This window comes from Leptopilina heterotoma, unplaced genomic scaffold, assembly GCF_015476425.1.
Source record: "Leptopilina heterotoma isolate Lh14 unplaced genomic scaffold, ASM1547642v1 Lhet_87, whole genome shotgun sequence".
NCBI lineage: Eukaryota > Metazoa > Arthropoda > Insecta > Hymenoptera > Figitidae > Leptopilina > Leptopilina heterotoma.
In genome coordinates, this window is record NW_025111190.1 from 259193 (window position 1) to 272976 (window position 13784).

Here is a 13784-nt window from a genome sequence, read left to right on the forward strand (position 1 = left end):
AACTTGACCATTTCTTTTTAACTCTGCAAAAAAAAAAAAGAAAAACAAGAGAAAAAACTTGAATTAATTGAAATTTTTTACCAATTGCTTGAAAAGTTTATTTATTTTTCTGTCCTCTGTCGCGTACTATTTATTTTATTTTAAAAAGAAAATTAATTTAATTTAATAAAATATTTTATTTAAAATTAAAATTTTTTTATAATATTATTTTATTTTAAATATAAAATTAATTTAATGTAATAAAATATTTTTTTATTTTGAGTATAACATTTTTTTGTTTAAATACGAAATCTTTATCTTTTAAGTATCTAAATATTGGACATAACCAAATAGTTTTAATTCCAAGGAAAACTCGACAAAACTTATCAGTTGAAATTTATTCTTTTCACACAATTATATTAAAAGTGAATTTAATTTTTAAATTTTCTTTTTGAGACAACAAAGGAAAAATTTGATTGAATTTATCAAGGGCTCAGTTGCACAAATATCAACAATAAAAATATTATAATTAAAATAAAATAAATAATAAAAAGTGAAACTTTGAAAAGTAAAAGTGAATTAAATAAAATAAAAAAAAATAAAATACAGATAAATTAGTAAAACAAATAAAAATTAAATCGAATAAAATAAATAAATTTGTGAAATAGAATAAAAGAAGTAATAAAATAAAATACAAATCTCCGGTAATCTGTTCGCAGTTAGAAGTTATAGTTGTTTGCATTTTTGTTTCTTAACTTTTTTTTAATAACTTTTCTTTTTAAATATTTTCAATTTTAAAATTAATGTATTGAAAATCATCGAATTATTGCAAAGAATTTTATCAAAAAATTTGATAATAATAGAATTCCTTTGAAGAATTTTATTATTTAGCAAAATAATTGAATTCTCAAGAAGAATTTTGTTAAAACTTTTAAAAATTCTAATTAGGAAATTTTTTTGAAGAATTTCTTTGAATTTTTTTTTTTTTTAGATAATGGAGTTTCTTTAATAATTTTAATTAAAATTTTTAAAAATAATTGATTTTTATGAACAATTTGTTTCACGTTTTAAAATAATCGTGTTTGTTAAAAATTGAAATTAAACAAAATTATTTATTAAAATTTTATAAAGCAATTGAATTTTTTCGAAAAATATTATTAAAATTTTTTTTTAAAATTGAATTCTTTCGTGGAATTGTTTTGAATATAATTGAATTTTTGATAAGAATTTTACTATTTATAAATATAATTGAATTATTCGTAGGATTTATTAAAATTTTAGAAAATATTTGAATTTATGATAAGAATTTTATTATTAATAAATATAATTGAATTATTTGAAGAATTTATTAGAATTTTAGAAAATAATTGAATTCTTACGAAGAATTTTATTAAAATTTTTGAAAATAATTGAATTCTTGTGAAGAATTTTATTAAAATTTTTGAAATTAATAAACAAGAATAATTAAATAGTAAATTAGTTAATAATTGAATTTTTTTAAAGTTTGAATCTGAAGTTATTCAAAAATTCATATTTGAAAATAAAAAATTTTATAATTTGCAAAATAATAATAAATTGAGTATCACGTTCCGCGCGTAACATTTGCTAGTTAATAAAATAATGTACAAACAGAATGAACAAAAAATGCAAAAAAAAAAAAAAAAAAAATTCAAACAGAATTCTGTTTGTATTTATTCAACAAAATAAAACTGAATTTCTGAAAAATTGTTTGATTCCAGAATAAAAAAAAATTGATTTTCTTTTCGACGAACAGAATGAATATTATCGCAGAATGTAAAAATGAGAGATGAATATTTCATGCATTGATATTCTCTAAATTTTGTCTACAAAGATTATTAAAGAGAAAAAATTTGAAACCGACATGCATCGCTACCTCGACGATGAGGCATCGATGACGATGAATGGCAGGCCTCATTGGCACTTTGATGCAGGGCAGAATCGGAATTAGTTCTTCGCCACGTGTCAGATGGTGGTGGTGATAAATAATTATAAGGTGAAGTGTCGTGCCTCTTCTCCATCGGTCGCGGTCTCACTGGACCAACACCCATACTTCTTCCCCTCTCATTATTTCGATAGGACATTGAATTGTGCTGCATTTCCTCCAAATTACTCAGGGCCGTCTGAAAACAGTATCAATAATTAATTACAATCCTCTTAATTATTTTTAATTACTTATACACAACAAAAATTATTTCCATTAAATTTTTTCTTTTTCTTTTCTTTATTTCTTTATTTTTTAAATTATTACCTATTTTTTCTTTATATTCTCCATTTTCATAATTATTCTTTTTTCTTTATTCTCCTACTTTCTTAATTATTCTTTTTTCTTTATTCTCTATTTTCTTAATCATTCCTTTTTCTTTATTCTCTATTTTCTTAATTATTCTTTTTTCATTCTTTCTTAATACTTTAATTTTTCTTTCTTTTCTTTATTTATTTACATTTTATCATTTTGAATATTTGTAAATTAATTATTTATAAACATTACATTATAAAATATAAAGAAAAATTTTGTATAAAAAAAATTTTCATAACTTTTTTGAAATTGTCTTAATTAAAATTTAAGACGAAAAAATCTTTTGAAAGTAAATATCTCAATTTTGAATAAATACTTTTTTCATGCCTTATTTAACTAATTATTCTCATAATATTATGACATGCCCTAGATATATTTTTTTAAAACAAATTTTAAATAAGATCAAAATTTTTTTTAACTGTAAATAAAAAAGATTGTGACTGCAAAATACAGTTTTAATCGTTTTAATAATTAACACATTATCTAATTATTAATAAATTACATAATTATGTTAATTAAAATAGGTAGTTTTTGCGCAATAACTCAATTATCTATTCCAATAATAAATAAATTAATTATTTTAATAATGTAATTATCTATTGTTGTTGTAATTGAATTATCTATTTAACTAGAAACGATTTTGTTTCTTTTATAATTACAACTATATAATTTTAAACGATAATTACTTAGTTTAATAATTAAATAAAATTTTTCTTTGTTTAGAAAAAGAAACTTTTTTTAAATAATTTTTAAATGATTTTCTAATAGATTTTCAATACATTTTCAATACTTTTTTAATACTTTTTCAATAACTTTTTTAATAGGTCTTTAACAATTTTTAAATAATTTTTAAATTATTTTTTAATACATTTTTAGTAATTTTTAAATCAATTTTTAGTAAATTTTAAATCAATTTTTTTTAATAATGTCAAATTATTTAAACATTTGTAAATATTTTTTTATTAATTTTTTAATAATTTATAATTATTCTTAATTTTAATATTTATACGCATGTTTTTATTTATTTCATGTCTTAATGCACAAGTGAAATAATTAGTTCAAATTCAGTGAGAAGGGATTTCAATTTGGGAGAATTTTTTTTTAATGATTAAAAATTAAAATGATATAAAGTAAATGAAAGTTTGTTACGAGTTATGCGTTCAATATACGACGACGAATTATTAATTATAATACGTTCTCGCGCCAGGCGCAAGGTTCAAGGAAAACTTGATTCACTGCAGAGACGGTTTTGTGTGTATTATATACGCACCGCATTTTAACTTTAAAGTCTCAACTCTTCTTTTAACAATTTAGCATTTTGCATTAATGTGAATTAAAAAAAAAAGAAAAAAAAAATTGCGGGAATTCCAAACTATCCAGAGAAAGTTTCTTCTTGTTTACATTCATTTTGTTTGTTTCAATTTTTTATACAAAAATATTTATTTTTAATAGTTAAAAACAATTTTTTTATTTATTTTATTCATTTCTATTTTTTATACTTGATTTTTTACATTTTTACTCTTATTTTTATTTTTTACTCCCTTTTTTATTTTAATCTTCTATTTTTATTTATTTACTAAAATGTACTTTATATTTTGTTGTCATTAAATAATTATTCTGTATAAATCCCAATTATTAAATAATTTTCACGTATGTGTCATTTTCAATAAATAAAAATTAAATAAAATTTTATAAAAATAAAAAATTATTAAAAAAAAAATGAAATTATGTAATATTTTTTAAACAAATTAAACAAATATTTCTCTCTCTCTGTGTGTGTGTTTTTTTAATGCAGAGAATAAAACATTACATCGAAACTATAAATTCATCAGATAAAAAAATAATAGAAATGAAATTTTTTTTTATTTGTGCAGATTTATTTGCCATACGATGCATTTTTCAATAGTAAAGGAAAAACAAACTTTTTTTTATAAACTCACTTGTTATTTAAAAAAGTTTTTCAGAAATCGGATACCGTGAAAATTGACCCACAAAAATGAAAAAAAAATTGAATCTCAAAAAATAAATACAAATTGCAAATGAAAATCAAATAAATGTTTTTCTAAATTTAAAACTACACGCCAAAATTATGAATAAAAAGAAGAATTAAAAATTCAATAGAAGTATTGTAAGATAAAAATGTGAATTTTTGAAAACATTTCGCTAAAAACTAAAAATTGGAAAAATCCAACCAATTTTTTGATTCACAATAATTATTTATTGATAAAGTTAATAAATTATTTTTATATTTTTAAAGATCAATTGAAAACAAATAGTAATAATAATTATTATTATTTATAATGTTATTATTATTACTTATTTTATTTATTAATTTATTTATTTGTTAACAATTATTATTATAGTGAAATTAAATAAAATTTATTGTTAATATTTTATTGGGTAAATTTTTTTACTTTTCATTTTCATTATTGTTATTATTATTTATTTTATTTATTTATTAATAATAATTAAATAAATTCTGGAAAATGCGGAAAATGTATATATCTATATATGTATAAATAAATAAACAATTATTATTATTGAAATAAAATAAAACTTTGTATGTTTTAAAATTTAATTGGACCAATTTTTCGATTTTGATTATAATGAAATTAATATTTTTTTTCGACAATAAAAAGCTGATATGAATATAAATGTGTAAAAATGTGATTAGAAGAAAAATATTTTTAAATTATTGAATAGAAAATGCTATTTAAATACCGGAAGTTTTTGAAGGTTTTTTTTCGATCTTCATATTGCTCCTATATATATTAAAAGCAGTCTTATAATTCAAAAAAATAATATTATAATATTATATAAAGTCAAACAGAAGTAAAAAATTTTCATCTATAATTTAAGCATTATTTATCAATCATTAAACAACCAAAAATTATAATTTTAAATTCTATATTTAGTTACGTAATATAAAATTAAATTTAATTTGAATTTTTTCCAAGTATTATAAAAATGCATAGGTATTTTTTATCGCCTGTTCGAAAAAAAGTTTCATTTATAAAATAAAAAAAATATCATTCTTATTATTTCTTCATTTTGAGAGAAAGTTTCTTCTTCTTTACTTTTTTTGTTTCAATTATTACAAAAATAGTGATTTTTAATAATCAAAAAAGTATTTTTATTTCTATTTTTCATTTTGAATAAAATATACGAAAAAATCGTAGTTTGAAAAAATTGATATTATTGCTATTATTTTTTTTTAAATAAAATATTTTTGAAAAATCTGAAAAATTGATTTAGAAAAAATTTACCTTCGAAATAAGTATGTAAGTATATATGCATAATATAATAAAAGAAATAAAATAGAAAAATGTAAGTAGAAAACTAGAAACAAAAATTATAATAGTTAACCTTGGTGATTCAATTTATTTAGTTGTCACACATGTGCTGTCAGTGTTTTTCCTAATCATAATGATATCAAAATATCTACTTAAGGTTTTCGGAAATTTACTTTTTAAATAATTGTTTGAATAGAAAAAAAATATTTTCCCAATTGAAACATTAACATAAGTCAATTTCATTAATTTCCTTCCTGCTTTCAATTATATTGCGTGAAGGTAACTTTTATTTCCGAATGGAATAAAAAATCACTATAGGTATAAAAAAAATACAAACAACTCTTTAAAAATTAGGCAAAATTTAATATCTTTCCGAAATATTTTACTTTATTATTATTATTATTATTATTATTAATTATATTATACTTTAATTTTTAACAGGAATAAAAAATTTTGGATAAATTTTTATGTTTCTTTTTTTACACTTTACTGTATATTTAATGATAAATATTAAAAATTAAAAGAAAACAATAAAAATACATTCAAATTTATTTATTTATTCATAAACGGGACAAGCTTTTTCAAATTTATCCAAAAAATTTATATTTCCAAAATATAAACATTTATTCAAATATTTTCATTTTTCTACAAAAATTTAAATTGTTTAATTAAATTTTCCTTTATCAGAATTGTCATTTATCATATGAAAAAAAATATTCCACCGAGTAAAAAAATCATTATTAAATTAATAAAATGCTCTCTATAGGAAATATATTCATTCCCTCAAATTGTTTTAGAAGGTCTTTCATATAATACGCGTACATTATTTTTTTTCTATATTAATCCGAAACGCAGTCTATAAAGTACGCACACTATATTATGTTTAAATTCCCCAAGAGATCATTTCATTCGTAAATACAATTATTTACACATTTATTTTAGAGCGGAAAATATCCATTTTTTAGTGAGTTCTTTTTATCACATATACATGAATGTATATAGAAGAAGAAAAAAAGCCGGAAATGAGACAATTTCGTATTCCTGGCACGTAATGAGTATATAGCGCGTCCGCCTCGACTTTTCATATATATTTACTTTATTATGTCAATGATGCATTCAAAAAATTTATTTAAAAAAAAAAGAAAATTTTTTCTTTTAATTGTGAATTAAATAATTTTTATAAGTAAAATAAATAAATGTTATTAGAATTTTTAGTTTTAAATCTTACACCCTTTTTTATTATTTCAAACAATATCTCTCTTTCTTTTGTCTATTGGGTCATTTCGCAGGAGAGTTAAGGTTCATGTCTCAGATTTTTTTTATATTTTGCTTATTAATAGTATTTTGGGTCCTAAACAACTATACCAAATTTTAATTAAATATTTTTATTATTTTTCAAGATATTTGCATTGCAAATTTCTTGACATTTTTTTTTCATTTTATTATAACTCACTTATTTTTAAAAATTAATTAAATGTGTTAAGAACCTTTTTTACGTAAAAACCATTGAAGTTTAATAAAAAAAATTGAAAATTAAGAAATATCAATTTTTTAAATTATTTATTTATAAAATTATATTTCTTTTAATGTTTAAGCATGAGCCCTATCAGATTTTGTTTTTAAAAAAAATCTTATTTCAAAGTTTAAGATCTCATTAAAAAACCGTGAAATTTTTAGAATGGCATCTGTCTTTGTTTTTTAATAATAAATTGTCAAAGTTTTAATTGCACTATCGCGCGCCGGCTCACAGTGGGATTTTTGTACAATTTACTGTTCAAAAATGACTACAGCCTACAATTTTAAACCGATTTGAGTGTTTTGTTTTAAATTAAAGGGGACATCCCGGGAGGCCGATTTTTTAAATATTAATTGTTTATAATTTTTTATTTTAAAAAATTAATACAATTTTTTTAAAAAGGACGTTTATTTTCTTATTCCGTTACTGTGCACATGATCTAAATAAGTTCAAAATAATCCAATATGTCCACCAGACAATTAATAAAACAAAATAATTTATTTAAATATTGTTATAAATAATATTAATTAACAAATAGTTAAATTTGATTCCTCTTCACTAAAAAATGTTTTTTTTCACATTTACTTTTATATTTAGGTTCATTTAAAGAATATATGTCCTCTCCTTGTTTAAATAAGTTATTTTTTAAACAAGTAGGACATATTGTATTCTTGAAATAAAATTAAATCAAAAAGAAAATGTGGAAAAAAACCTTCTTTAGTGAAGAGGAATCAAATTTATCTATTTGTTTAATTATATTGTTTATAACAATTTAAATAAGTTATGTTTTGAACGAGGAGGACATATAAATATAAAAGTAAATGTGAAAAAAACATTTTTTAGTGAACAGGAATCAAAGTTAACTTTTTGTTAATTAATATTGTTTATAACAATTTAAATAAATTATTTTGTTTTATTAATTGTCTTAATTTATTTACCAAGTTCGAATATTAAATTTTAAGTAAGCTTCCAATTTTTATTCTCACATCAAAATATATTTATTAACTTTTTTATTTACTTTTATTATTTATTATCAACTATTAACTAATTCATTATTAACTATTGTTATTAACCATTAATAAAAAATAAATAATAATATTAATAAATAAATTATTAACTAGTATTATTAGTATTATAACTATTAATAAATTAATTATGAACTATTATTATTAACTATTAACTATTAACAAATTAATTATTAACTAATTAATTAATATGAAATTATATAAAAAAGTTTCTATTTACAACTTTTTTATTATTACCTTAAATTATAAATTTCTATTTATTATTTATTTCTACACCAAGAGAAAAATGTTATTTATCCTCAAAAAAAAAAGGTTTTCAAGTTTTAAGTAAAAATAAATTTTTTTATTAATTTCTATTAATTCAAATTTAATTTATATAATTTATTTAAGTTCAAAATTAAAGCATATTTGTTTCAGAGTCTAGAAATTTTGTTTATTATATGCTTTTTTCTGTAACAAATTTCGTTTGATTGATCTAAATTATGCAAATTTTTCTTCTTTCTATTTATAAAAAATATGAGAAAATTGTAAATTCTTAAAAAACTATAATTAAGAAATAGGAAATATACCCATTTTATGCATAATTTATATTTCTCAATAAAAATATTGTCCAGAAACTCATTCTTTTCTTTTGGAAAAGAAACATTAGATATTCAGCTATTCTATTTGTCAATTACACTGAAAAAAATTCGGTCGAAATCTTTAACTACTATTACCTAGTTGAGTTGAAAGTTGTCAAATTAATTACTTTTTTAGTTTTACTAACAATTTTTGTGTAGTTGATTTTACTACTTTGAATATAGTTGAAGAATAATAGTTTATATAACTAAAAAAAGTAGTTAAATTGCAAAAACAACTACAAAATCTAATTACATCAACTAAATTCTTAGTTCTTTTTACTACTTTCGGTAGTAAATATAAATTTTTAAATTCAGTTGAGGACCTATTGAATCACTCAGGGTAGTTAAAAAGTAGTCAAATCTACTAGTTTTTTTTTTGAGTGTACAAATTTTAATTGAAAATGAAATTGAAACTTTATAAATTTTTACAAAATAAAGGAAAAAATTTTATATACTCAAAAAAATGTTCTGTTACATTTATTTACGAATTTCTTTAATTTTGTAAAATTATTCGAAAACATCAATAACTTTTTTTTAAAATAATATATATTTAATCAATATTATTTTTCCATAGGAATTATGAATTTCAAAAATTTCAAATTCAATTCTTTTTACATTCAATAACTAATAAAAATTAAAGATGACCGAGTGACAAAATCATTGTTTTATAATTATTAAGAATATTATTACAGTAACTTTTTCAAAATTATTTTCATAATTTCAAATCAATTATTATTTTTTACCATTTTTAATTATTTTTTTTGAAAATAATTGAATTCCTTAAAAAAAATTTTATTATTTATAAAAATAATTGAATTATTGCGAAGGAATTTATAAAAAATTTGTAAAAATAATTGCATTCCTGAGAAATTTTTATTATTTATGAAAATAATTAAATGTTTGCGTACTATTTTTAGGAATTTGAAATTGATTTGAAAATAATTGAACTTTGGGGAAGAATTTTGTTATTTATAAAGATAATTGGGATTTTGACGAGAATTTTTTTTAAATTTGAATATGATAATTGAATTTTATGAGCAGAATTTTATCACTCTTGAAAATAATTGAATTTCTGCAATTATTTGTAATTTTTCCAAAATTGTATTTTTTTTAGTGTTAAAACAAAAATTTAAATTAGAAAATTTTTACATTCTATTATTTTTAAAATTGCTAATTTCATCCCAAAAAGTTAGCCGAGCACGAATTGTTGCTAGTTAATAAATAAACAAAAAGAAGAAAAAACAACAAAAGTTTAGTATAGTCTTTGAGTCAAATTTATCTTTTTTCAGAAATTATTTAAAAATATTTCATTATGTAGAATAGTTTTTTTTAATAATTATTACTTAGGACGTGATAAAATAAACATTAACAACAATATACAATGTTTAAATTAATAATTTAAAATGAATAGTGAAAATTTACAAATAGTAAACATTAAAAATAGACAAATTAAAAAATTAAAATAAAATTTTAAATATAAAATTGAAAATAATAGAAAATAAAGAAAATAGAAATATAAAATAAAAATTAAAAATAGGTAATAAAAAATTAGTTATATAGATAATAACAATCTTGAAACATAATATGTGATTTTTGTTTTACAATATTGTTAAATGTAATATTAAAATAAACAATTTACAAATAAAAATGATAAAAATAGATAATAATAGAAGCTACAAAATAGAAAGTAAATTTATAAATAAAATTCGAATTCTAAAACAGAAAGTAATAAAGAAAATTCAAATTCAAAAATCGAAAGTAATAAATAAAATTTAAATTCTAATTTTTAACATTTCTAATCACATTTTTAACAGAAGTTAAAAAAAGTGTCCGATATAAAGATTTTTGTTTAATAAAAAATATTGTTCAATTATTTCAGGTCAGAACAAAATCCTCCTTCTAATCACGTTTGGAGAAAAAAAATGCATTGTTACAAACAACTCTGATTATAAGCAAAATATTATTATATTTATATGTACAGTGTACAGTTACGTGTATGTAATTCATTAATTTATGAATTACAATAATTGTTATCGAAAGTACATGTAATAATAACGAGTAAATAGGATATTTTTATTTTGTAGATTATAAAAAAAATATATTCTATAAAAATAATAAATTATATTATCAACTGAACGACCATGAACCTAGAACTCTTTCCTGCGGCTAATCCGCTTGTTTACAAACATTGTCGGCAGATCTCAAGAGAGACGAGATTTTCCAGCTTCCAACATTCATAAAATTCTTTAGCGTTCAGATTAGAGATTTATGGTGTCGTTTTCTCTCCAATCCAGATGCGTAAGGCATCTTTTCACGCAAGAGGCGATAAAGAACTTTTTTTCAACAATTTTTTATTTATTTGATTCTTCTAAATTTTTTAGAACTACTACTTTTTTATTTCATTAATTATTATAACTATTATGATTTTGATTATTATTTTGTTGATATAATATTATTATTTTTTTAATTATTATTATTCTTATTATTATTACATATTATTATAATATTAGTATTTATTATTTATTACTATTATTAAACTACTTCATGAATTATTAAACAATATAATTTTATTACGCGATGTTTTATGTTAAAATGTAAAAAGAAATAATAATTAGCCGCGGAGCGTAAGGCATGGCTTTTGAACGTATTTTATAATTTATTGCTTTGGTGTTCGAGTCCCGTCTCGAATTTAAAACTTTTATTTATAACCAGTTTCTACTTGTTTTGTTATTTTATTACAACATAATCAGTTAATTAATATGAATTATTTTGAATAATAATATAAAAAATAAGAAAATTATTCAATTAATTAATAATTTATTACTAATTCTGTAAATTACAGAAATTCTAGTCAATATTTTGTAGAATTTCACCAGAAACTTTGTTATTATTTACTTATTATATTTTTTTAGTTTTCAATTCTTTTTTTTATTAATTTTACACGGAAAAAAATCCGTAGCTAAAAAATATTGTCAAACTGTTACCAACTCCAATTGGGGTTGGTAAGAGTTTTTTTTAACTTATTTTAATAATATTTCCTTATTATAATTTTTAATTTTTAATTTTTTTTATTAATTTTACACGGAAAAAATCCCTTATTGTTGAACAATCCCTCGACAGTAGTTTGAAAACAAATGAACAGTTGCTATCGATTCGATTAATTTTTTTTGGGACATTTTAAACATTTTTCGGAAAATTTTACATTCGGGATTATAATTTTCGGGAAATTATCTATTCGGGAAAAAGGTCTTCGGGAAATTTTATATATATTACTAATAAATAATTGATTAATATCTAAAAAAAAGTTACTAGAGATATTTTTCTTATAAAAAACGGTAAAAAAAATCTGATAATATTTAAAATTATTATATAATACAATATTCTACAGAACAATTTGAAAATATTTTTCAATATAAAAAAACAAATTACGAGGAACATTATTACTTTAATAAACTCTTTTTTAAAAAGGTATTTTTTAATATCATCAGTAACTCTATAGATATAGTCTGTAACATTTTCCACATCAGAAAACTGCTTTATATAAAAATGAAAACATATTATTCTACCTTCATATAATACTAAATATATATTAAATTCAAAAATTCTAAAAATGTACATACATTGAAATAATAATAATAATTATTATTAGCAAGAATGTAAATCGTAATTAGAACAAAATTTTATTTCCTGATGCTAGAACTTTATTTAATAACAACTTTTATTTAGAATTTTAATGCACAATTTGAGAAATCGTACAAAAAATTCTCAATTTTTGATAAAAGTTAAATTTCATTAAAGTAAATATAAAAAAAATTGACAAAATTTAAAAGTATTTTATTTTCGCAAAAAATGAAAAAATGGTGAATTAAGGGGGTGGAAAAATGGCGTGTCATTGTTTTGTCCCAGCGTGTATGAAAGTGAAAAATTTAAGCTCTGAGTACATATATAAATATATGTGTGTGTGTGTGTGTGTATATTGAAAGTCCAGGGCGCGTCCTGCTCATGAACGGGGCAGTGGAATGAAAGAGAGCCAAGTGAATGGCAAGGAACGCGGAACAAGTTGGAGAGGTCGGGAACCACCTTTTCCATACTCGAACCAACTTTTGCTCCACCTACGCGGAAACTACAGCGGCGACCTACTTCCCAATACTCACCCCCAATCGTTCATATCACACACACACACACACAAAATCTTCAATAATCTCCTTCATTCCCATTTTTTTTTCTCAATTCTTTCATATATTTTTCTTTAAATTTTCAGTGAAAAAAAAAGAAAATGGACATAAAATATCAATTTATCAAAAATAATAGAAATCTCCGCGCAAGTCTGTTTTTTTTTGTCTTAAAATAATATTTTGAATTTTAAATCCAAGTATTTGGATTTCTTTTAGAAATTATAAAACGAAATTATTTTTTAGACTCATTGAGAATTAATTTAAGATACATACCTAAAAGGACAAAAAACTGAAAATTTAAGGCCCAAATTCTTAAAGGCAAAAGATAATTTGACTATCAGATATTTGGGTTTAAAAAATATCTAATATATAAATAATAAATAAAAATGACTTTCAAATATTTTGCAACAATCTAAAACCAATGAAAAGGATGATTGCTTTAAATTAGAGGGGATATTACTTTGTGAGGGGTTAATCATTTCCAATCGATCTTGAAAACGCACCCTCCTTTATTATCTTCTCGATATAGAAAAAAAGAGGATTTTTGAACATTAAAAACCTTTGTAACAAATTTAATTTAAAATTATTTATAAAAAGAAAATATATTTTTAGAGAAACAAAATTTAAATTTATTTCTATCCTTTCTATTTATAGAATAAAAATAATGATCACATGTTGATAAGATAATTTCTTTAATTAATATTAAATTATTAAATAATATATTTAAATACAATGAATTTTTATATATAATGAAAATATATAAATAAAAACTGAACGTGCAACACTGATGGTTCTTTGATACTTATACTCAGTCCACTTATGATCTCGTTTGCGAGAGAGTTTTCATGCCCTCTGGGCG

General features: G+C 20.1%; 1 protein-coding gene across 9 annotated transcripts in view; it reads right to left on the minus strand.

The window, feature by feature from the left end:
* The window catches only part of LOC122511543 (CREB-regulated transcription coactivator 1-like), a 55714-nt gene that overhangs the window by 19953 nt on the left and 21977 nt on the right, over window positions 1-13784 (minus strand). For 8 of the 9 annotated variants that reach the window (XM_043626859.1, XM_043626854.1, XM_043626862.1 and 5 more), the window contains one exon: window positions 1862-2120. In XM_043626859.1, coding sequence (XP_043482794.1) covers window positions 1862-2120 — 259 coding nt within the window. The remainder of the gene's footprint in view (window positions 1-1861; window positions 2121-13784) is intronic. The other variant, XM_043626855.1, reaches the window with a different exon arrangement.